The sequence below is a fragment of the Barbatula barbatula genome (genome assembly GCF_947034865.1).
Source record: "Barbatula barbatula genome assembly, chromosome: 3".
NCBI classification, from domain to species: domain Eukaryota; kingdom Metazoa; phylum Chordata; class Actinopteri; order Cypriniformes; family Nemacheilidae; genus Barbatula; species Barbatula barbatula.
Window position 1 is genome coordinate 13,818,188 of NC_136764.1, and position 23,451 is coordinate 13,841,638.

The 23,451-nt window shown below is 38.5% G+C and overlaps 2 protein-coding genes across 3 annotated transcripts; one reads left to right on the forward strand and one right to left on the reverse strand.

Annotated features, from left to right (window-relative positions):
* Positions 1 to 348: 348 nt before the first annotated feature.
* On the forward strand, positions 349 to 3,639 carry otol1a (otolin 1a; the record flags this gene model as incomplete). Its single annotated transcript, XM_079451934.1, has 4 exons — positions 349 to 793; positions 864 to 953; positions 1,842 to 1,913; positions 2,396 to 3,639. 4 exons carry the CDS (start codon positions 349 to 351, stop codon positions 3,250 to 3,252), a joined length of 1,464 nt encoding a protein of 487 aa, XP_079308060.1. The 3' UTR covers positions 3,253 to 3,639.
* A 139-nt stretch (positions 3,640 to 3,778) lies between these two features.
* On the reverse strand, positions 3,779 to 22,226 carry LOC306891400 (structural maintenance of chromosomes protein 6). 2 transcript variants are annotated; one of them, XM_079451625.1, is made up of 27 exons: positions 22,120 to 22,226; positions 21,233 to 21,370; positions 20,610 to 20,727; positions 20,009 to 20,114; positions 19,792 to 19,928; positions 18,684 to 18,745; positions 18,519 to 18,599; positions 18,344 to 18,445; positions 18,049 to 18,168; positions 17,130 to 17,228; positions 14,205 to 14,351; positions 13,969 to 14,057; positions 13,716 to 13,880; positions 12,608 to 12,786; positions 12,313 to 12,514; positions 10,719 to 10,833; positions 10,455 to 10,615; positions 10,116 to 10,251; positions 9,949 to 10,029; positions 9,698 to 9,868; positions 9,448 to 9,585; positions 9,213 to 9,358; positions 7,030 to 7,155; positions 5,963 to 6,068; positions 5,012 to 5,164; positions 4,827 to 4,924; positions 3,779 to 4,344 (listed from the first exon to the last, which is right to left on the reverse strand). In XM_079451625.1, the coding sequence occupies exons 2-27, from the start codon at positions 21,365 to 21,367 to the stop codon at positions 4,263 to 4,265; spliced, it is 3,255 nt and encodes a 1,084-aa protein (XP_079307751.1). In that variant the 5' UTR covers positions 21,368 to 21,370; positions 22,120 to 22,226; the 3' UTR covers positions 3,779 to 4,262. The 2 variants fall into 2 exon arrangements, with proteins under 2 accessions (XP_079307751.1, XP_079307752.1); XM_079451626.1 differs by having other exon boundaries at positions 18,344 to 18,424; positions 22,120 to 22,147.
* Between the last annotated feature and the right edge of the window lie 1,225 nt (positions 22,227 to 23,451).

Genomic DNA, 23,451 nt, shown 5'->3' on the forward strand with positions numbered 1-23,451 from the left:
TTAATTAGTTGTGTTTGATAAGTAGAAGTGTCTCTATAACTATTGGTCACGCTTAAGTTTAGGGATTTGTATTAATCTTAAAAGGTTAGAGTTAGATGGCTTAACATATTGTTCAAATACCTTTTGGCCACTATTGTACAATTAATGAGTGTTCAGAGCCAAATTTAGGAATCAGAATATCATAGACTTTGGGATGTACTGTTCTAGTTTGGTCCAGTAATCAGCATCTTAAAACACAGAAGCATTGCAGCATCTTTGGACTGACCTTTGTGTGAAAATCTAGTCTCATGCTTTCTTCTGTCACCTACGTCCGTCAGCATTTTTGGCTGCTGTTTGCGTGCAGCTACAATGCCCAGTATTTTCCACCTGCTCATCCTGATGATGACTTTGCTGGTGGTAAAAACAGGAACTCAAGCATCGATACCCAAAACCACTCAGTGGCCACGACTGAAGTCCACAAAAAAGCCTCCTCCTGGGGATGGAGGGGACCCTCCGCAACCTCCCGCTCACGTTGGGACACTGCAGATCACCACCACGGTCAGCCCCACTATCAGTGGCATCACAGAAGAAACCACAGACTCGTTGATGGATGTGTACTCTATATCTCCCACTGACAGTACCACCTTTGCGAATGATGCATATTCGGCTGACTATCACACTGAGGCCATGGTTCCTCCTGGGGTGGGTCCTGGGAACTACACGTTGGATTACAATGAGTGCTTTTTTAATTTCTGTGAGTGTTGTCCACCAGAGAGAGGACCTCCTGGACCAGTGGGAGAAAAGGGGTCTCCAGGTAAGGAATATTTAAAAAACTAACTACAAATGCTATATTAGGCTATTAAATTAAATTTATCTTTATGCAGGCATTCCAGGTCAGAGGGGAGAGATCGGACCTATTGGATTTCCAGGTCAAGATGGACTCACCGGAGCTCCTGGTCCACGTGGAGAAACAGGTCAGTATGGTATATGGCAGAAAAATGTCAATACATTCAATTTATAATGTTTTATATATCCTATATCTGTTCTTTCACATCACTGGTCTCCTCAATACAGTACAGAAATGAAAACATGTTATGTTTCTTTGAGGCCAAACTTCTCGTGATATAGCGCAGATGCTAACTTTATTCAAAGAATCTCTTCTTCAAAGAATCATATCCATCCCAAATACAAAAACATTATCATACTTTGATAAAAAACGAAACCACTCCTAGAATGCCGCATGCTCATACAAGTTTGCAAAACCTGCAATTAGTAAGAAATTAAAAACTGGTCATGCTTGTTCTCTGAAGTTCCTCAAAAGGTGAGTGTCAGAATGTTTTATAACTCTTCTCTCGATTCTGAAGAAACAATTTATTCTTTCGTTTAAACCTGAACAAGCCACCACATCTCAATAGTGTGCAGGATTCGTGTGCTCGTGAGAACAAATATCTACTCCGACGAAGCAAAACTAATTACACTTTGTTCATGGGCCAAGCTCCATTATTTCAAGCTCCAACGTCCAAATTCCATTTTTGACAATACCACGTGACGGCTTAAGTAAATAATGGGAACACTGCATGATAAAATCCTGGACTTTGGCAACTAGAGAAAAAGTAGACCTAAAAAAGCATTAACAGAGGTGAAATTGAATGTGCTCAATTCGAAGTGTGCTTAAGTTTAAACGTGTTTTTTCCCTCAAAGCAACAGAAACTTTCTGCATTCCTTCTTATCCACAGTTGATTAAATCTGTCAAAGTTGTATGGGATCAGACATTACAATTATGACATTAGTTCAGTTTTATATTGGGGTCATTACAAAACAGTTTTTCAAATGTTAAAAAAGTAATGTTTCAAATGTTTTAGGAGATAACGGTGATCCTGGTGTTAGTGGACTGCCTGGGATTCCTGGCGTCACAGGGAAACAAGGAGAGAAAGGTACAGTATGTACATTAAAATAAAAATGATATCCATGTTATTTGATAGACTCAAAGTGATGAGAATACCCACTGTCATCATTTACCCACCACTATGTTATTGCAAACCTGTATGACTTACTTCCCCAGAACACAAAAGAAGATATTTTGAAGAAAGTTGATAACCGAACAGCACATAAAGGTGTTTAACGGGGGCGTTCATCTATAATGTATAACACAAAACCAATGCAAGAGAATGAGGGGCAGTAAGCAACATTCTTCAAAATATCTCCTTTTGTGTTCTGTGAAAGAAAGAAAGTGATACAGGTTTGAATGAAATGAGGGTAAGCTAATTATGACAGAATTTCATTTTTGGGTGAACTATCCCTTTAATTAAAAAGTGCAACAAACAATAATTTCTAAACCTTTAAAAAATCCCTACCATTGCATTTCAATGAGTTAAACAATGAATGTCTGAATTCTACTTTATTGTAATGTGTTTAGGTGAAAAGGGCCTCAAAGGAGATATAGGTTCACCTGGGATAAAAGGAGACCCAGGTGAACAGGGAGAGCCTGGCTGGAATGGAACTAAGGGGGAGGTGGGTAAACCTGGATCCCCCGGACTGAGTGGCCCCCCTGGCATCAAGGGGGACAAAGGTGACTGTCCATTTGGAGAAAAAGGGCAGAAAGGGAGTATGGGTGAGGCAGGGCCTCCAGGGCCAAAAGGAGACATGGGCATACCAGGTCTGAACGGCATAAACGGGCTTCCTGGGACCAAAGGGTCAAACGGAGAACAAGGACCCCCTGGCAAACATGGAGAGCCTGGTCCTCCGGGACCTCAAGGACTGCCGGGGCAAAGGGGGATGGCAGGGATGAAAGGCGCACGAGGCCTGAAGGGAGCACGGGGTATCAGGGGACTTAAGGGCCTTACAGGTGAACCTGCCATTCAGAAACGTTCAGCTTTCAGCATAGGTCTTTTTCCAAGCCGATCATTTCCACCGCCAGGCCTGCCTATCAAATTTGACAAAGTCATTTATAATGAAGAGGGTCACTGGGACTCCCACATCAGTAAGTTCAACTGCACTCACGGGGGTGTGTACGTGTTCTCCTACTACATCACTGTGCGTAATCGACCCCTGCGCGCAGCCCTGGTCGTGAACGGCATTCGGAAACTGAAAACTCGGGACTCACTCTACGGCCAAGATATCGACCAGGCCTCCAACATGGCTGTGCTCCGTCTGTCATCTGGTGACCAGGTATGGCTGGAAACTCTGCGGGACTGGAACGGTGTTTATTCCAGCAGTGAGGACGACAGCACGTTTTCTGGATTCCTGCTCTATGCTGATGCAACCAAGGACTGATCACCAGACCTTTACTTTGCTTCAGAAGGAGCAAAGTGAAAGCTGCCTATAGTATCCAAAGCACGTGAGCACTGAACTTAGACAACAGCCCCTAATTGTAATTACTTTGTGCTTTATAACCTGAATGATTGACGTTGGATATTTTATACAATGATGACTTGTGTTAGCCGTTTGAGTAGCTTCTTAATACATAGACAACAGCTTATCCAATAGGAAGTAAACATTGATTTATATTCTTTTTTACCCAAAGGCCATGCTGTGCTCTTTTATTCTTTTTATTGAATCTGTGGGAAAGGATACATTGCATATACTGTATAAACGTTTTAATTTTGTGTCTTTTTTAATAAAGACGTTTGGCAATGTGTGCATGGAATTAATTTGCAATGCAAATGTAATGCAAACAAACTGTTGTCCATTACAGTGATCTACTGTGAATCTTAAGAGTTCCATTTGCTGGCAAGCGTTCCAACTGGAGCAACTGCTCTACATTGTCAATTAATAAGTGATTTAACAAGACCAAGTGTTTCCACAAATACTTCTTTTATGGCATTTTATAGTTTATATGCTACTTAACAAGAGGCTTTATTGAACACAAAGTTGAAGTTAAAAAAGCGATGACTGTAATATCACACCCTTCATATTTACATACTCCAGTGATACAAAAACAGTCATTCAGTGATTGTTTTGCCAAACCTACTATAAATAAATCACAAAATATATACAGTATATTCTCGCTGAATGAATAGCAAATTAAATGAACCGACAAATGAAACCTCCAATTAGGAAATATTTAAATGTCCTCTTTAATTAACATAAAAAGGCAACATTGAAAAATTAAATTAAATATAACATTTTAAAATTAAATTTAACAGCCAGACGTAAATGTTTAGTCAACAGAAAATCAAGAAATGCATTACAGAAACCCTTGTGCATGGTTTTACAAGTTAAGAAAACATTGCTGTATAAAAGAGGGAAATCTCCCAGAAAACAAGAGATTATACTGTATAGCTTTATTCAAATGGAAGATTGGACTGGCTGCGGTCGGGGTCGTTCAGACGCAGAATGCGTATTAGGTCGTTGTCAGGCATTGAACTGAAAAAAGCAAGAGAACATTTTATTTTTTAACATTTGTAGAAATTAGTCGCCAGCTAGAAAGATGTTGCTTCCCACAACCAGCTTTCAGAACAGGTCTGTGACTTCTGCTGCATTGATCTCACTGTAGTAAATTGTGGTGGTGAAGCTTCTAATGTAACAATACACAATTCGGTTCTAGCAAATGTACAGAAAATTGCTTCAAGTAAATAAGCACTTTTTTAAGCAACATAAACGACAGTTATATATACTCTTAGGTCACAAAATTAAGCGTTTTAAATGTTTTCAAAAAGCGGTTACCACATAATAAGTATTAAGAAAACAAGCATTTATAAAATTTTTATTTTATAAGACATGATATCTTTTTAAGTGAAATTTAATTCCATCAGTCCAACAGAAGATTAAGTCCCTGACACGATAACAGTAACAGAACGCTACAATTTTAAGCAGTGATACAAACAGTTGCGCTGTAGCTTCTGTACCTCATGCTTTGTGGAGTGAGGAAAATAAACTGTCTATAGCCCTGGCTGGCTGCGATTTTGAGCATCATGTCCATGGATATTCTCCGATTGACCATATCCTGAAATACACGATGCAACCATACTATGACTGTTTAAGAGAACTTCTGGAAAACACTAGCATGATAGAAATTAAACATTAATCTTACCATGTACACGTCAAATTCGTCCAATGCCCGAAATGGAGCTTCTGCGATTGCCCATAGCGATAGGACAAAGCAAACTGTGGAAAAAGACCGCTCTCCTCCAGATAAAGATCGCATGTCACTCAGAGCAGCCTTGCCACCCTCTCCTGGTTGAACCTTTAAAAAAAGACATATTCTTTCTGTGTAGCTGTTTTTGTTTGGGGTTGTGGAGGTGGGTGGGGTGGGGTGTAATAAAATGTTAATGAGAGTTATCAGGGATTATACACTACCTCTGAGGATTATAGTTCTACATTGCATCCGGAGGTATTCACAGCGGTTAATTTTTTTCCACATTTTGTCATGTTACAGCCTTATTCCAAAATGGATTCAATTAATTATTTTTCCTAAAAATTCTACACACAAAAGCCCATAATGGTTTGTACTCTGACATGCACTGTTAACTGTGGGACCTTATATAGACAGGTGTGTGTCTATCCAAATCATGTCCAATCAACTGAATTTACCACAGGTGGACTCCAATCAAGTTGTAGAAACATCTCAAGGAAGATCAGTGGAAACAGGAGGCACCTGAGCTCAATTTTGCGTGTCATGGCAAAGGCTGTGTATACTTATGTATATGTGCTTTTCCGTTTTTTATCTGTCATTAATTTGCTAAGATTTCAAACAAACTTCTTTCACATTGTCATTATGGGGTATTGTTTGTAGAATTATGAGGAAATAATGAATTGAATCCATTTTGGAATACGGCTGTAACATGACAAAATGTGGAAAAAGTGAAGCGCTGTGAATACCTTCCGGATGCACTGTACACCAATAGGCTAAAATATTGGTATGTACACCATACATTTAACTTGCAATGTGAAATCAGAGCATTTAATATAACAAGTAGTTTCAGACTACAACACATAGAAACATACACATTTTACTGAATATATTACATATCTAGGAACTTACTGAGATGGAGAGCGCTTCGTTCTTGTGGTCAAATGTCATTTTTCCTATGTATCCTCTCTGAGACAGCATGGAGTCAAAATAGTACTTACAGCGCACAGAAAGATACCTGCCAACCCATACAAGCACAACCCAAAAGATAAATACATGATATAAATTACATGGCTACAGGAATGACAAATTAAGAATTCCTGTTTCAGCTTAAATGCCACACAAACTTTAAAACAAACAAAAACAGAAAAAACAACAATTAAAACTGTATCAAATGCTAAATGAACTACTTAAGTCTGATTCACTTAAGCACTGAACCTCACAAAAATATACAGCCACAGAATTTTTTTTTTATTTTTGCAACTTTTCCTTAATACATGTACAAATGTAATACATGTACATGTAAAAACGCATCTCTTCCGTCAACACGTCGCTGATTGATTTTTCCTAATTCTCTTCCCTTTCCTTCTTTATTTAAAAAAAAAAATACTAACCTCACTATTCTTAGCTTTGTATACTGTGCTAGGCTTTAATGGACTAGTTTGATGCACTTATGTATTTTGTTGCCTATTTTGTTATAATTGCTTCCAATGTTTCCTCATCTGTAAGTCGCTTTGGATAAAATCGTCTGCCAAAATTTACTAAATGTAAATGCAATTATTACTGTTGTGTTACTTTAAGAGAATACGAACTTGTTTTCTTTACAGTATTTGAGGTCGGAAAACATACGGCATATTTTCTGTTATTTTTACCTGTTTCTTCAGTTTTCATTTTCTGCAAACAGAAATAATATTTCTATTTGAAATTTGGTTAAAAATATTGTTAGTAGTTCACAGATTGAAACAAAAATTATAATTTTACCTAAACCCTTACCTATAAAAAGTACATTTAAAAAACAATACGATCTTGATTTTTTTCTGTGGCTGTATCAAGCAGACATGGCTCATTAAACTGATACTTTGAAGAGCCAAACATTTGACTTTTTAATATATATATTTATATTAGTCTTTGTTGTAATCAAATGTGTGAACAGGAGTTAAATGAGTGCATTAATCATAATGGAGACGAGCGCAGCTTACATTCTCAGCTCAGTGTAGACATTGTGTCTGGTGTTCATGATCTCAGTTAACTGCCGGATGAAAGCCTCCAGACCCTTCACTTGTCGTGCGATATTGATGAAGTTCTCTTTCGCCTCATGGTACTGCCTGAAAGATTAAACGACTGTAAGCTTTACTGTTATAACAACAAACTATACTGAACATTGCTGAGTTTCAGCTTTTAGTCTTGTAGTAATTATCCACTTTAATGCAAAGGAACCGATCAACTATCAAAATAATTTGTATATTCTGTAAAAAACAAATAGCAGAAAATGTTGTCATAGCATAGATTGCAACAGAAGTATTCAAATACTCATCTTTGTCCTTGCATGTCCATGTTGGTTAAACCCAAGAAACAACCCACATACAGTAATGTTCAAAATAATAGCAGTCCAACATCACTAACCAGATCCGTCACTGGTTTTGGTAGAAATTATATTTCAATATGGCAAATAATTTACTAGTAGGTGTAGTAGAGTAATAAAAAACCAACAGATCCAACAGTCATGACATACATGATGCTAATTCTGTGTAATTGAATCATTCATTGAAAAGGGCGTGTTCAAAATAATAGCAGTGTGGAGTTCAAATAGAGAGGTTAATCTTTCTGTGAAATAACTGGTGTCAAACAAGTGGCCCTTATTTAAGGACGAAGGCAGCAAATGTTGTACTGAGCATCTCTCTCTGGGTAAATTGGGTCATTGCAGACATTGTTCAGAAGAACAGACAAAGAACACGTTGACAGGCCTAAAGAGAAATGTTGCAATATTTTGTGGACTGATGAAAGCAAGATTGTTTTTTGGGGTCTAGGGTTCGCAGACAGTTTGTCAGACGACCCCAACACTGAATTCATGCCACAGTACACTGTGAAGACAGTGAAGCTTGGTGGTACAAGCATCATGATATCGGGATGTTTCTCATACTATGGTGTAGAGGCTATTTATCAGTTTCCAGGGATCATGGATCAGTTTGAGTACAAAGAGGTCATGTTGCCTTTGTACTCAAAAAGGAAATGCCCTTGAAATGGGTGTTTCAACAAGACAACGACCCCAAACACACCAGTAAGCGAGCAGCATCTTGGTTCCAGACCAACAAGATTAACGTTATGAAGTGGCCAGCCCAATCTCCAGACCTTATTCCAATAGAAAACTTGTGGGGTGACATCAAAAGGCTGTTTCCGAGGCAAACCCAAGGAATGCATGTTCACAGGTGCCAGAACTTGGTTGACTCAATGCAACATGTCAGGGATTTGGACAGAACCCATACGCGGGCAGACGAGTGTTAAATAACAAAACTTTATTTAAACCAAAAACCCTTGATGGGGAAAACATGAACAAAAACAAGACAAAGATGTAAAAGAAAACTTCCCACAAGGGGGACAAAACAAACAAGGTCCTTTGAATAATAAATAAACTCTAAATCCACAAACTCGAGAACAGGAAACCGGAACACGGGTAATCCAAAAACTTGGGAACAGGAAACCAACACGGTTACGTTAAATGTGAACAGATAAACAATGAACCAACAAGGGACAGAGGGAAACTGGGACTAAATAAAGGGAAACACTAAAGAGGACTGATCACACAGGGAGAGTGGCGGCAGGTGACATGAATGAAACACTACAGGAAAGCTAACAGGAGGATTGCAGGAGGCAGGTGAGGGGAATGTTATACTAAGGGAAAGATGGTTCAGGGACGGTGACAAGACTAAACACTAATGCGCCACTAACAGGGAAACAAGGGGGCTGGGCTAAATGGCGCGACACCGGAGAGAGAGCATGGTGTGACAAACCAAAACAATGCTCTTTCTCCACACAAAACACATGGGACTAACATGATCCTGCCACAAGCTTCAAGCATTTTTCATTTAAACATTAAATGTTTGACTTTGTAAAGAAAAATGCAGACACTGCCATTTTTTGAACAGCCTAGCATTTATTTTTCTTCTTTTTCTGTGGAGTAATAACTTAATAATTTGATACTTATTTCTATATGTTTTGATTTAGAATAGAATGTGCAGTGTACCCAATGTATTTGTGTATTGAAATAAAAGTAATTACAAGGATTGTGACCTTAACTCACTTTTTTTAAACACGCTGCTATTATTTTGACCGCAATTGTAAGTTTGACTTTGTAAATCAGTTAAAATGTAAAAACTCTGTTTACCTTACGATAGTGTCTCTGTCTCCCTGCTGGTCCTGTTGTGTGTTGATCTTGTGTTTGAGGCGGCTGATCTCACTGTCCAAACTCGTTGCCGTTCTTCTCACTTCTATACGCGTCGGGCAGATTTCTGAAGCTTTTGCTATAGAAGTCTGTCGAACGAATGCTCTCGATCAATCAATCATCCATCTGCTTGTGTGTGAGTGAATGCATGTATGCCAGCGGGTCAGTGTTCAGTCACCTGTAACTCCTGCTCTTTCACGTTCAGGTCTCTCTTCAGACCCTTGATCATGTCCAAGTGGCTTTTGCGTTTCTCTTCATAGTGTTTTTTGTGGTGTTTACTCCTCGCGACCTCCTGATCGCTGTTACTCAAGTGCTCCTACAAACATAAGCACACACCACACAATGTTAAGTAAGCAACATGGGCAATAAAAAAATGAAGGTTTTCTTTTTAGAGACACCCTCTGAATTAAACGTCATTTGCTTCTGACCTTAATAGGTTCTGCTTCTTCTGCAATTTTACTTAAAGCTTCCCTCTGCTCTCGGAAGAGCCGCTCAGCCTCCTCATACTCCTTTTTGAGTGCGAGCACCTGCTTACGTGCAGCTTCACACTCATCTCGACACACAGTTATCCGGCTGACAAGCTCCTCCAACTCCTCCTCCTAAACACAGAGAAATGAGACACCCCCCAGCCATACTTCTGAAAACAAGCAAAATATCCCAACAAGCAATGGTGTGATACCAAAGGTTTGAGATCCTCCTGCTGAGGTTCTTCTACATTTTGCAGTTCTGTCAATTCTGATTGAAGAGTCCGACAACGTTCCTGTAGGTTACAATCCACAATACAAATTAGACCAACAGCAGAAAAAATACGGTGATGCGGTTTGTGCGGACAGGATATTTAGTCACCTGGACGTTCAATCGGTCTCTGTGGGCTCTGTCACAATGGGCTTTGTTCTGTCTTGCGTCCTCACGGACGCTCTGCATATTCTGCTGAAAGCGCTCCAATTGTGTTTCCTGTGCTTCCAAAGCAGACTGCAAATGTCTGTGGAAATGTTTTTTTTGATCTTGCATGCTTGTTCATCAGACAAATGGAAACACTTTATCATCAACTCCAAGTTAATATTAAAAGGATGGAAAGCATCCAAGTAAATAAACAGCAAATATGCAGGGACATGAATGGCTAGCAGATGAACATAAGGAAGAGTCTCAGTACACCAGGAGTAACTTAGGTGGTGACTTTTATACCTGATGTCGTCTTCCACATCTCTGCTGAGGTAGAGAGCTCTGTGCTGATCAGAAGAGTAATATCGGTTAATGTACACCTGGTCTCCCTCACGGGTAAAAGCCTCCCTGCAGTGGTGTGGTGGGTATCCACCCTGCATGACTCTCCTCGCATCTCTAGCGTTCTGAAAGTGCAACGAAAGGACTTAATCTGCAAAGCTATAGAAGATGTAGGAAAGCATTTTCAAGCACACAGGAAAACATCTTTGGGCATCCTCTCTATCACACCTTTATGAGCAGAATGGTTTCTATCCCTCTCATGTCAATCAGGCAGTTGGCCACAACTGAATTCTCAATGTCAAGAGCCTGGAGCACTGTTGGGTATTCTGGATGATTGACAGCTCTAAAAACAGAAGAAAGAGATAATCAGTATTCACACCAGATGCTTAAAGCCTGTTTTTTTCCAGTATTCCATTTTTTAAGACGGCATGAAACATCAAAGCAATGCCAAGGCCAACAGCGCTTTGCATTTTACATTTATACATTTTGGCAGAGGGTTTTACTTAAAGTGATTTGCGGTGCATTCAAGATACACATTTGATCAGTACGTGTGTTCCCTTGGTATGGAACCCACAAACGTTTATGCTACTAACACACCACTCTACCAGCTGACCTACAGAAAAACTGTAGTAATAAAAGAACAACAATAAAAGAGCAGCAAACAAGGATTATTAGGACTCTAGCGCTAGAAACCTATTGCAATTGTCTGTTTCATTCTTTTTATTATTATTCTGCCATAAAACTGATCGGGCAGCCCAAACCGTAACCGTGAGCACAGAGCTGAGACTCGGTCAGATGGTAGTAGTCTTGTTCCCTACTCAGATACACAGAGTCAGCCATTTCGGCCATAGGGGCGCTACAGCGATGCTGAATGCGTTTGTGCTCATAACCCCTAAACCGTTTGTCGAACACCCAAGTGTTTTATATCAATCTGTAATATGTAATCATTGGCTCAAAACTGACTCAAAAACGTATATCTCAGATTTCATTTCCGGTATGCAAATTTGTCAGCTAATTAAAATTGTATGCGAAACCTACTTTTGCGAACTAGTCCTAGGTTTTTTGCCCGATCGAAACCAAATCAAGGCAGGCGAATTCTGTGGAGAGTGAATGTAAATAATTCAGTAAATAATTTCACTGTGTATGTGTGCGTCTCTGTGTTTAATACTATATGCACAGATACAGAAGAATGAAATGTGTCTCACAGGAACACAGTGTTAAGACATATAATGTACTATACATTAAACATTGCTCCATATTTACACTTTTATAAATATAGCACATGTCTGGCAGGTTGTAAGTTTAATCGCGTGTAAACACAAATTGCTACTCAGCCAGACACCTGGCAGCAACTCGATGCATTTAGACGGGGTCATTATGAATCCTTACTGACCGCATCTGGCAATTTTCTGGGCGTGCGGAGTAAAGTCCACTTGGATGTATAAGAATGCGAGTCCTGAGCCTACTCGTCGAAGGCAAAGCTGCCTTAGATACCTTAAATCGCTCGAACCTGAGATTGCTATTTGAGTTAATTTAGTTCTTCCTCTAAAACACTGGGTGTAAATGGCCAACATTAAACTTTTTAAAGCATGTGATCTTGAAGGTGTAATATCTGTAAGACTGCTGGGTGTGAAATGTCTTTCTCTTTTTTCTTTAGTTATTTGCTAGTTATTTAAATGAGAGTAGTTGTATAATGCCATAAAATTGGGAAAACAACAAAACGAGTTCTTATACAATCTGTAATTTAACATGACAGCTTTATTAACTGCAATATCACTGATAATTACTTAAAATAAAATGTTATGTGTCATGTGAACTGTACCTGCTGCTGACATTATAGACTGTATCTGTAAACCTGCTGACAATAATTTGGGGTCGTCTGCCGTGCGGGAAGCAGCTCCTCATGATGTTCTGCAGCACTTTCTCATCTTGGTGGTTATCGCAGCAGAAAGCCAACATCAGAGCCTTCAGACAACATTCCACAGCCAGACCCAGATCTGGATCTTGCAAACGGATGCAGTATCCTAGAAACAAAAAGATACTCTAAACAACAAGCATTCACATGGAAATGTTTATTACATGTGCATCTTCATGTTGATTTAAGGTCCAGGTTTTACCGAGTGGTCCAATGGGTTTTCTCTTAAATTTGCCCCTGCGATGAGCCTCATCTATTGCCTTTAACAGTCCCGGCATGTGCTCGCCGAAACGACAAAGGCGATCTTGCCGACTGCCTTCCATAGCAGCCCGGTCACGTCGTTTGGCATCCAATGCACGCTGTAGGTCTTTCTGCTCTTGGCTATAGAATAAAAAAGGAATTAAAGATTTCACATTACTAATATTAACCATTAGTAAATAACCCAAGTTTAAATGACCAGGGTATATAAAGAACTCATAGAGCTGAATTTAATAAATTTTAAGACCTCATCACCACTTCATGTTTTAATCGGATACATTGGCGACACTTTATCTTTCATTTACTATATACTGATTGTAAGATAGCACAACTAAACAGTCTTAGTTTGTGATAACTCCTTATTAATGCAACATAATTCAGAAGGGTGGGAACGAAACTCCTGAGAATTAATGGAGTGACTAACCCAATGCAAGGTTGTTTAATACAAAAGAGAAGGACATACAGAGCAGTACGCCTCAGTTATTCCCCAAAACAGCCCTTAGCCATGGTTCCAACTCTTTATCCTCAAACCATTTGCATGAAATCTTGCTTTTACCCATTAGTCAACAATGATGTTTAACAACCGGGTGTAAATTAACCTCCCACTTTTCGCCTACACAATGATTAAATTCAGGCAACCTTTACAGGGCTCAGACTAACGTTTTTACTAGGAGCACTGTAGCCCCTGACTTAAATTTTTAGGAGCACAAGTAAAAAAATGTGGGCGCACATCTTAATATCAGCCTGCAATGCAATTAATCAGATTTTCTGTTCAGTTTTACTGACACTGACAAATTAGTTACTGGATGATAGCAGATTTGGTCCTACTCATTTAAAAAGAGGGAGAGTCTCCAGAGAAGCTTTGTTATTGATTGGTGCTGAATAGAGTGACTCTAATCTGAATTAATTTCAACCAGCCTCAAGTAGTCAACAGATAAATTAAGTTTCCTGAACTCCTCCGTGGTTAGTTTAGTTTTAAACGTCGCCCTCAGAAATCCGTCAAAGCAAACAGCGACATGTAGTAATGCACACACATTGCGTGTGTAACTTACCTCATTCTACCAAGGTTCTCTTCAGCCGAGTCACATGCCTCTGCAAATTGCTCAATCTGCTGAGCCAAAGTGGAGTCATGGAAGGCCATCTTTTCCAGCTCAGCACGAATGTGATTCATTCTCTCCATACGAGCCTGAGTGTCAGCTGAGTTCAACTGACTTATACTGGACAGAGAAGAAGCTATGAAATGTAATGAAACAGCTGGAAAGGGTAAAGATACAGAACAGCACTTTTGTTTCCTTCGAACAATACCTGCTTTTGAGTTCTTTGATACGTTTGTTGAGCTGATCTTTATCCTTCTCAAGGTCTCTTAAGTTAGTCTTTTTCTGATGATCAGTAGCCTAAGTCAATAAAATTAAGCAAAACCATAAAAGTCAAGTTTTTTGCCTTTACCAGCCACTTAGCATACAGATAACATTCAGTGAGCACATAACTTAAAGTGAAATTTATAGTGTTGTGGCACAGCATGGCTGGCAGGAATTGTGCACCTCGGCTCTCTTGAGATGTCGGTTGCACTCCTGCACTTGGCTCTTCAGTTCAGTGCACCGTGGCTGTAAGTGTTGCATCCGCTCGGTAATACCCTCCAACTGATCCTGTAACTGTTTGAATATCCCACTGGCCTCCTGAACTTTCCCCTGAAACAGTCAACCAAAAATAAACCCATTTGATTTTCAAAAAGTATTTTTACCAAGCTACTGATTTACCGAATAAAAACCACTGAAAGGTTAATGATGTTCTAGTCGTCATTATCTATAATCGACTGGGTTACTGGCAAATGCTGGCCTTAATGGGACTGTCCCTGCAAATGGCCTGCTGTTACAAATGACCCACTCTATGCCATTACCCATGGGACAAGTTCATGAAAAAAGTAGGTTTCATGTCTTCCAAATGTTACAGCAGTTATATGTGAGCATCTTCAGAAGCTGCTCTTTCTCATTAGAGCTTCTAACTGTTTCTCACTGTCATAAGGGCACAATGAGTCTGAAAAAGTGTGTGAAGTTAACAAACGACATCACTGCTCAAAGCTTTCATGCGAGTGTGATTACAAAATAATATATATATCACTGGTGTGTATAGTGATCCCAACAAAATGTTGCTCCATTACATTATTGTGGTACGTATAATATGTCACAAAAACAGCCTTTTTCCACCTAAGAAATGTTGCCAAGTTACGAAATATTCTGTGTGTTGCTGACGCAGAGAAGCTTATTCATGCATTTATGACCTCAAGACTTGACTACTGTAATGCGCTACTTAGTGGTTGTCCTGCATCATCAATAAACAAACTACAGTTAGTTCAGAACACAGCTGCCAGAGTTCTTACCAGGTCCAGAAAATATGATCACATAACCCCAATTTTATCAACCCTTCACTGGCTACCCATTAAGTATCGTATTGACTTTAAAGTTCTTTTAATCACTTATAAAGCCTTAAAGGGTTTAGCCCCTACCTACCTAACAGAGCTTCTATCACACTACAACCCATCACGCTCTCTAAGATCTCAAAACGCAGGACTTTTGATAATACCTAGAATAACTAAATCCACCAAAGGGGGTCGAGCTTTCTCATATGTAGCACCTAAACTCTGGAACAGCCTCCCTGATATTATTCGAGGATCAGACACACTCGCCCAATTTAAATCTAGATTAAAAACGCATCTTTTCAGCCAAGCATTCACTTAATGCAAATATGCTAAATAAACCACCAGGAGATGCTGACATTAGATATTATTTTACTAGAATAATTGGATTTATTATATAAAACACCATGTAGTGTGTTTTACCCTTTCTTGGGTTTTTCGTTTTTCCCCTGTAAAGCTGCTTTGGAACAATGCAAATTGTGAAAGGCGCTATATAAATAAAATTGAATTGAATTTAATATTTAACAAAAACTTTGGTTGGTCACTTCACACACCACCTACACTCACAACCAAAAAATTATCCAGAACCCAGATATATATATTTAAATGTTTTACTAGTGTGTGCAGGACACAGTAGTTCAAGTGATGATAGCAAAATAAAGTAAACTCTGACATATATCCAAACATTGTTCATACGGTGGACTACCAGTAGAATTTATAAGAAATGTGTGACCAAAATTTTGAACTGATCAAATGTTTTTTTCAACCTTTTTACACCACAGACTGAACAGAATTAAGCATTGCTCACCCAGACCTGCCTGAAATGCCTCATGTAACCACACCCCCACAAATGTACGTCATTTTGTGATATGACTTGACTAAGAGAGCCCAAATTTATACGCAAGAAAGGAAAATCTCATTGTATCTTCGCCGCTGCACCCATGTCGTAGCTTAGTAACTTTGTATTAGCACCTATTTTACTATTGCTCTTTGTATGACATATTGCTTATTGCTCCCCGAACTCTTTGTAAGTCGCTTTGGATAAAAGCATCTGCTAAATGACTAAATGTAAATGTCATGGCGACGCTGTGTGTTTCGTTGCAAAAAGAAAGCCTCCTTGTTTGCACTTCTAGAAGATGAGGCAACTAAAAAAAGAATGGTTACATTTTATTTACAATACTTTTTCAGAACAGTACAATCCGAATATTCAAGTGTTCAGCACATTTCACGGACGATTGCTTCACGAACCTGGGACAGATCAAGACTGGCTGTGCACGAAAGCTTTTGTTAAAAACCATTACAACTTCGCAAGGACAGTCTGGTGCTTCAGATTCAGAGCCTAAAAGTAAATTTTCATTGTAAAAGACTTTGTTACGGACCAATGCAAGTTGAGTTTGTAGCGCATGTTGTTTTTTGTGTGATCTGCAAATGAAGACACGCGTGCAACATGAAAAAAGACAACATAAATCCTAATAATCAGGAATTATAATCCAACTAGAGGTAACATATGTCGTGTTTAGAATGGGGATTATTTTCTTTGTTGAGTGGCGTAGACGAGACGTGGCGTAACACTACTTTGGAGCCTGATGTTTTAAATATGGTCTGAGACGTTACATTTCCATCACGCGCTTGCAGTATTCGACCAATCACGACGCACTGGTTACCTGGCCAATCATAGCACACCTCGCTTTTCAGAGCGATGAGCTTTGTAAATATTTAGAGCGTTTCAGGGAGGCGGGGCCAGGAGGAGATACAAACATGCACGGGTTGTGGAAAGTACAGCGTTTTTAACCTTAAATCGTGTATATACATTGCATTACATCTAAAACAAACCATAATATCAGTTTTGGCGTGTCATATAACCTCTTTAAATTTAACAGCCGACAGCTATTCAACCAAATCCATAACATACCTTTCTATAAATTATATGACATGATCAATATTATTTTGTTCAGACACAGTCTTACTCAAGAGTTCTCGTATTTTATTACCATTTTCTAAAATATAGTGAACAAACAGTGATAATGTGAGAAATATGCAACTGTTTTATTACCTCCCACTCCTCCATCTTCTGATCATATTTAATGTTGGATTTCTCTTCAGCTGTGATCCGTTCCCTCATGGGCTTCATCTCCTGCTCCACTTCTGCCACCTGATGCACACGGGCACAAAACAATCTACGTTTTGGTTTTCAGCTAAATGATAACTAAAGCAATCTGCAAATAGGGTATATGCACACGGGGCGATGACGTACTTCTGCTACAATCTCAGCCAGCTGAGCCACTTCCGCTCTCATAGTGCTGACATATTTTCACCAAGCGATAACAAATGTGTTTAGTAAAGAAAACGCTACGGCTGAGCATCGCAAACGTTTACTTAGCTTTTCTTTCATATTTGTGAATGTAGCTTGAAACGGATAGCCTGAAGAGCTTCTTCTTTTTGGTAGTCGACTTTTGACATAGTGTTTAGATGGTTTGACTCACGTCTTTAACTGTAATCCTATGTGCATCTTGATGCGACAGAGTTAAAAACGTTATTGTTCCCTATGGACACTGAGTGCACCGGATATGACAGAGCTGGCTGAGATTTTTAGCACTACGTGTGCTTATACCCCATTGTCAATTTGGAAACAGAAGACAATCTTTACCACTGTACTGTTTAGCAAAATTTACCAACTCAATCACTGAAGTACCTCAAAGTGAGCGCTTTACATATTTGAGCAACACAGCTGATTAAATGTATCATCCCATAGGCTGCATGTTCATAGTGTTCATAAATTGAACTGGGTGTGTCAGATAAGAAACACATAAAAAACGTGCCGTGCTGGAACACAAATCCATTAGTTTTTTTTAAAGTAATCCCATTCTGGAGGTGATAACAGTTGGGACTTTTATAACAGTTTATATGATTTTGATGCATTTATTTTATTTAAGTCGAACTTAAAACCCATAGTGTGCAGTAAATTTCCTAACCAAAGCCCACGCCATCTGATTCTTAAGCACATCCAACTTCTGCTGCATTTCATCCAGCGAAGACAGATTTTTGTAGCGCTCCTCCTTCTCATGATACCTCCTCTTGAGTTCTTGAAGAGTCTGCAAAGGAGGAAAGGGTGTGTTAGAAATAAGTTATGGAGTTACAGGCATCTTAAACAGCACCTAGTCTAGCGATCCAATCACACATTGTTTCCATAGCCACTCGATCCATCATTCCAAGGCGGTTATGTAAACCACCAAACATGCAAGTGTAATAATATATTTCAGCCCTCACCTCCTTGTGTTTCTCCACTGTATTCTGGGTCATGGTCTTGGTCTTCATGATGTAGCTGTAATCTTCTTTCATCTGATCGAGCTGGGTGGCTTTCATAAAAAACTGCATAAAGAAAGCAAATTATGAGTTTGCATATGACTTACTGCACAAAAACACATTTACCTACTAGACTCACTTTGTATTTGTCCCCCTCTCCTTTGGAGTGGAGGAAGTGTTTGCTCATTTCCTGGGTAAGGATGGAGACTGGATTGTCAACCTGAACATAGAAAAGCAAAATAAATTCAGTTTAAACAGCTTTGTAAGCAACATTTTGAGAACTGAGATGATCTTTCGAAAATACCTGGATGTTAAAATGATCCAGAATATAGATCAGCTCTTCCTTTTTGGATGACACAAGATGACCTAATTGGAAAGGGAGATAAAAAAATGTATCATAAAATTCATAATTATTAATGCATATGCATAAAATCTGAAATGTTGTCTCAGACATCTGTTACAAATTAGCCATAGCTCTCTTTGACCGTAGCTTTCACCCATCAGGTGTGATATACATTAATCCTTAAAAATCACAAACTAAGGAACATAAAATACAATTTCACAGACACTATATTACAAACTTAAAAAGATTTCCATTTTCCTTCCTTCCTTCTAGAAACAAAGTCGAAGAAGAACGGGTCTAGACCTCTAAATCCAACATATGTTGTGCATATGTGCACATTATGAATCAGTCCATTACACATTAGAAAAGAATTGGATCCTGGCTTTAATTACGTGTGCTTTAGCACATCTTCATTTAACCTCTCTGTTGTGCGTGTGTGCAAGACTGCAAGAAAGGACACATGAACAAACATAAACATCTGTTAAATCTCATGAACCCCCCCACAAGAACACTTAATGATAGGCTGTCACTAATTTATGCATACCTAAGTCACTTGCACTATTTTAGTCTAAATTATTATCTGTTCATATCCACCTGTACATTAATGTTCATAGTATATAGCCATCTGTATATATTGTTCATAGTATATACCAACTCTCATATTTTCATAGGACATTCCTACTGCAAAATACTTTTATAGTCCATGCCCACTGTATTATATTCTCTGATATTGTATTCTGTATTTATTCTAACTGTATATCCTGCACTTGCTAACTGCACTTCTGGTTAGACCTAAACTACATTTCGTTACACTGTACTTGTATATGTGTAATGACAATAAAGTTGAATCTAATCTAATCACTAATGAGTTCTGTGCCACATATGCATGGCTCTATGCATGGAGCTAACCAGCTGTGAAAATCACTCAATATTCAAATTGAATTATTTTGGGACACAGCAAAATTTTATTTTGAAGAGCTATGCAGCTGCTGGGGTCAAATGAGGTCAGACTGAGCAGCTAAGTGAATGAGTATACAAAGAAAACATAGTTCTGAAGGTGTAAGCATACCTGTTTGGCTTTTCACTTTATACGTTCTCAGCCCTTCGCTGGAAATACGAAGATCTATGATGATGGATCGACCAAACACGTCTCGTTTATACGCATCACGACCCCGATTACTTAAAGTGATGGACACATCCGCAGAGCTGAACATTTAAGATGCAAAGAAAATGTGTAAGACTCTGTGTTATTCCACACATATGTTAACAGAGTATATTTGCTGTACCTCTCTCCTTCCTTCACAAAACCTTTCAACGAAGAGCCTCTGTTGGTGGTGTGAGCGTTTCCACCCAGAGCCACGATTAGAGCTGTCAGAACTGCACTTTTACCACCTAACACATAAATATAAAGCAACAAGTACACAAGCTAAAATGGTTTGCCAGCACTGACGGTTTAAACAAAAACTGAACCTCTTGGCTGGTTTGTTTTTTAATGTGTTTAGAATTTCAGGCGCATGATTTTCTCAACCCAAGGGTCGATAGACCCCTGGTGGTGTGTAATGTAATTACAATGTGTCAGCAAAGGCATTTTTCATAGCTAAAACTTTTATTATGGAATTCAAATTAAACATATCATCACATGACATTTCCTTGCCAAATAAAATCATGCAGATGTTAAATATGAGGGATGAAGGTGAACTGTTAACATGTTGCATAACTGTTTTTTTATTGGTGAACTGACATTGGTGTGTAAAGATACTTGGTTTAATTTGTTGGTTGAAAGAATTGTTGTAATATCAACAATAGTATTCTGGTTTTCAAGAGTATGCTTTGAAAAGAATGGAGGATCAGCAATGCAAATGCATTCCTTAATTAAAAATTACTTACTTCCATTGTTTCCAACAACAAAGTTGACGTTTGGGCCAAATGCAAATGGTCCAAGCATTGAGTGACACATGAAGTTCTTCAGAGAGATACTCTCTATAATTCCTACCTCACCGGAGGCCTATTAACACATGTAATTTATAGTATAGTTTATATATTTGAAGAGTACATCAGAAACAAATGTATTATAGGGATTGTTTTTATTTTTAAAATAAATATTCTATCATTGCCCTCAGATTGTAACCTGTTTAAACTTATTTGTTGTGATGAACACAGAGAAAGATATTTGGAAGAATGTAAGTAACCAAGCAGATCTCATCCCCCATTGACTCCCATTGCATTTATTTCCCTACTATGGCAGTAAATGGGGGATGAGATCTGTTTGGTTACTTACATTCTTTAAAATATATTTCTCTTGTGTTTAGCAGAACAAAGAAATGTATACATGTTTGGAACAACCTGAGGGTAAGTAAAAGATGACAAAATATAAATTTTTGGGTGATCTATCCTTTTAATATAGAGGTTTTGTGACACATAAACAGTATAACACTTCACACTCTCAAGACATTATAAAAAATATGTAGGGCAGTTTTATGGAAAAGAGTGTTGTGTTGTGTACGTCTTACACTCTGTGATAAGGAGGACAAAGAATCTCCTAAACCAAAGCAGCTGGTTTCTTCCTCATCCTTATCCTTATGTTGAGAAAGCCGGCTTCTCTTGTCAGGTGTGATCCCTGAATTACTGCTCTTCCTCTTTGACATGTCCTACACACAACATGTTCATCAAACACTGTCATACTATTCCTAACCCATCTGTATTTTACGCTTGAATTGGAGAAATATACAATTAAACTCCTATAAAGTAAAAATGAATTAAACAACTCTCTGTAAAATATTTAATTGTAATCACTTCTGACAAACCAATAGTCAATCATCTACACGTTCAATCTGGCAGTTTAAATTTATTGGGGATACACAGGCCAGCTGAGTTTATTCAAATACTACAATAAATATAAAGAATAGTGACAGATCTGGCAACCCTCAATCACAACAAACCCCTAAAGGAAGTTACATAATTCATACCGTCAATTTTCGCACACATTACTCTTTCGTAAATGGTGTCAAGCAAGTTGTATCGCTAAAAATTCCAAATAATTCGTATTTTAATTTTCACGCATTAGAAAGTGTCTGACACATTCAACGTTACGCAAAAATGAAACTACTTGCGTAATTCGATTCTGCAAATTTTAAAACAAAGTTTACACCGAATTAACCTCGGTAGACACGACAACATTAAAGTCACATGTGTTTTATTTGTGTGTCACTAATGTAAGATGACTAATATTGAGCAGTCTGCTAAAACGTTAGCAGTCAAGCTAAATATTTATTAAGTCTAGAAACTATTAAGCTATTTTTACAACACCCCATATATGTAGCACATATAAGCAATATGTTGGTCTAGTTTATGTGTTAACGAAAGTAAATAAGCTAAAGTGTGGGAACACGTAACATACCACTGAACACTCCTCGCTCGCGCGCTTCTTTGACGACTCCGAGAGAGAGATGACGCTACACCGTTTCCGGTAGCCCTCCACCAATCAGAAGACCTTCAGCCGTGCCTGTGGTTGATTCCAGCATAGACACAAGAAATAATCCTGGGCACAATTTTTAATAATTTACCAAATACTAGATCTGGAGTTTAATAGCAAAACGTTTATGCAAGTGGTTTATCATTTATCATATAATTATTTGAAACGGCATTACACTAAAGTTGTACTTTATAACTTGCCACTAGATGGCACAATTGACGTGTTTATTTAAAGTAATTTTGCTGTCATAAATAAATAAAACAATACCAAAGTATAGTGTGTTGACAAAGGAAAGAGGGCATTTCCATAATGCAATAATATGTTTTTCGTTACAAAAATAATAAACATGATTAAGTCCAGTCTTTTCTAACCTACTGCACCTCAGTCAGTACAATGGTTTAGCATGCCCTAATGTCCCCACTAAAAAATAACAGATGTCAGGGGATGTCAACACAAAAAACACTGATTTAAACAAAATAAATAAGCACAGTCAGACAGGAACCATTTCATTTTAATTCCAAAGTAGCTGCAAACTGTATGCTCAATATCTATATCTGTGATCAATGTGATTCTGTTTAAATGTGCAACGTGGCACAAGTGATAAACATACTGTACAGTGCATCTGCAGAACAGATTTTGCTTATTTGGTTGTTTCTTCGGTCTGGTAGTCTCACAAACTCACAACCTCCATTTCGGCTGCGTTTGTATCTGTAGATCAAACAGGGTGAACTCATAAGGATGTGGCTTGGTGCGGTTTTTGTCATTTTGACTAGGCCTGACGTTTGTTTTACTAACATAAACGGTGTCAGCGCTAACTGCTTAGATATCACTATTATACTAAATAACATTACTGGGAAACACTAAGAACAAGTCAGAGGCATTGGATTTGATATTTTTAGATATTTATAAAGCTCCTGTAGATAATTTTGTAACTAACCCGCATACATCTCCCAATACAACTGAATTAGGTCTTGAGAAATCACTGACATTGACTGACAGATCCTAAGCATCAGAATCCGTCCGCGGCCATAAAATCATGAAAAAGGGGTTTATCTTACATGTTCTTATATATTACCAACACCATATTACCTTACCTAACATTACCAGAACCCAGTAAGCGCCCACAGTGCCCTAGCAATCAAAAATTGCTGACACGCTTTCCTTAATTTGGAGACTGTAGACTTCCTCACAAAGCTTTCGTGTCTTTATGTTTACCGTATGTTTGTGGTGGGTTATTAGGGTCAGAGAAAGATCGTT

Coding starts and splice junctions, on each gene's coding strand:
- LOC306891400 (XM_079451625.1), bottom strand. CDS start 21,367: ATGTCAAAGAGGAAGAGCAGTAATTCAGGGATCACACCTGACAAGAGA. Junction 20,115..20,609: donor TGTTGTTGGAAACAATGGAA/GTAAGTAATTTT, acceptor TTTATGTGTTAG/GTGGTAAAAGTGCAGTTCTG. Junction 9,869..9,948: donor AGGAGGATCTCAAACCTTTG/GTATCACACCAT, acceptor CTCTGTGTTTAG/GAGGAGGAGTTGGAGGAGCT.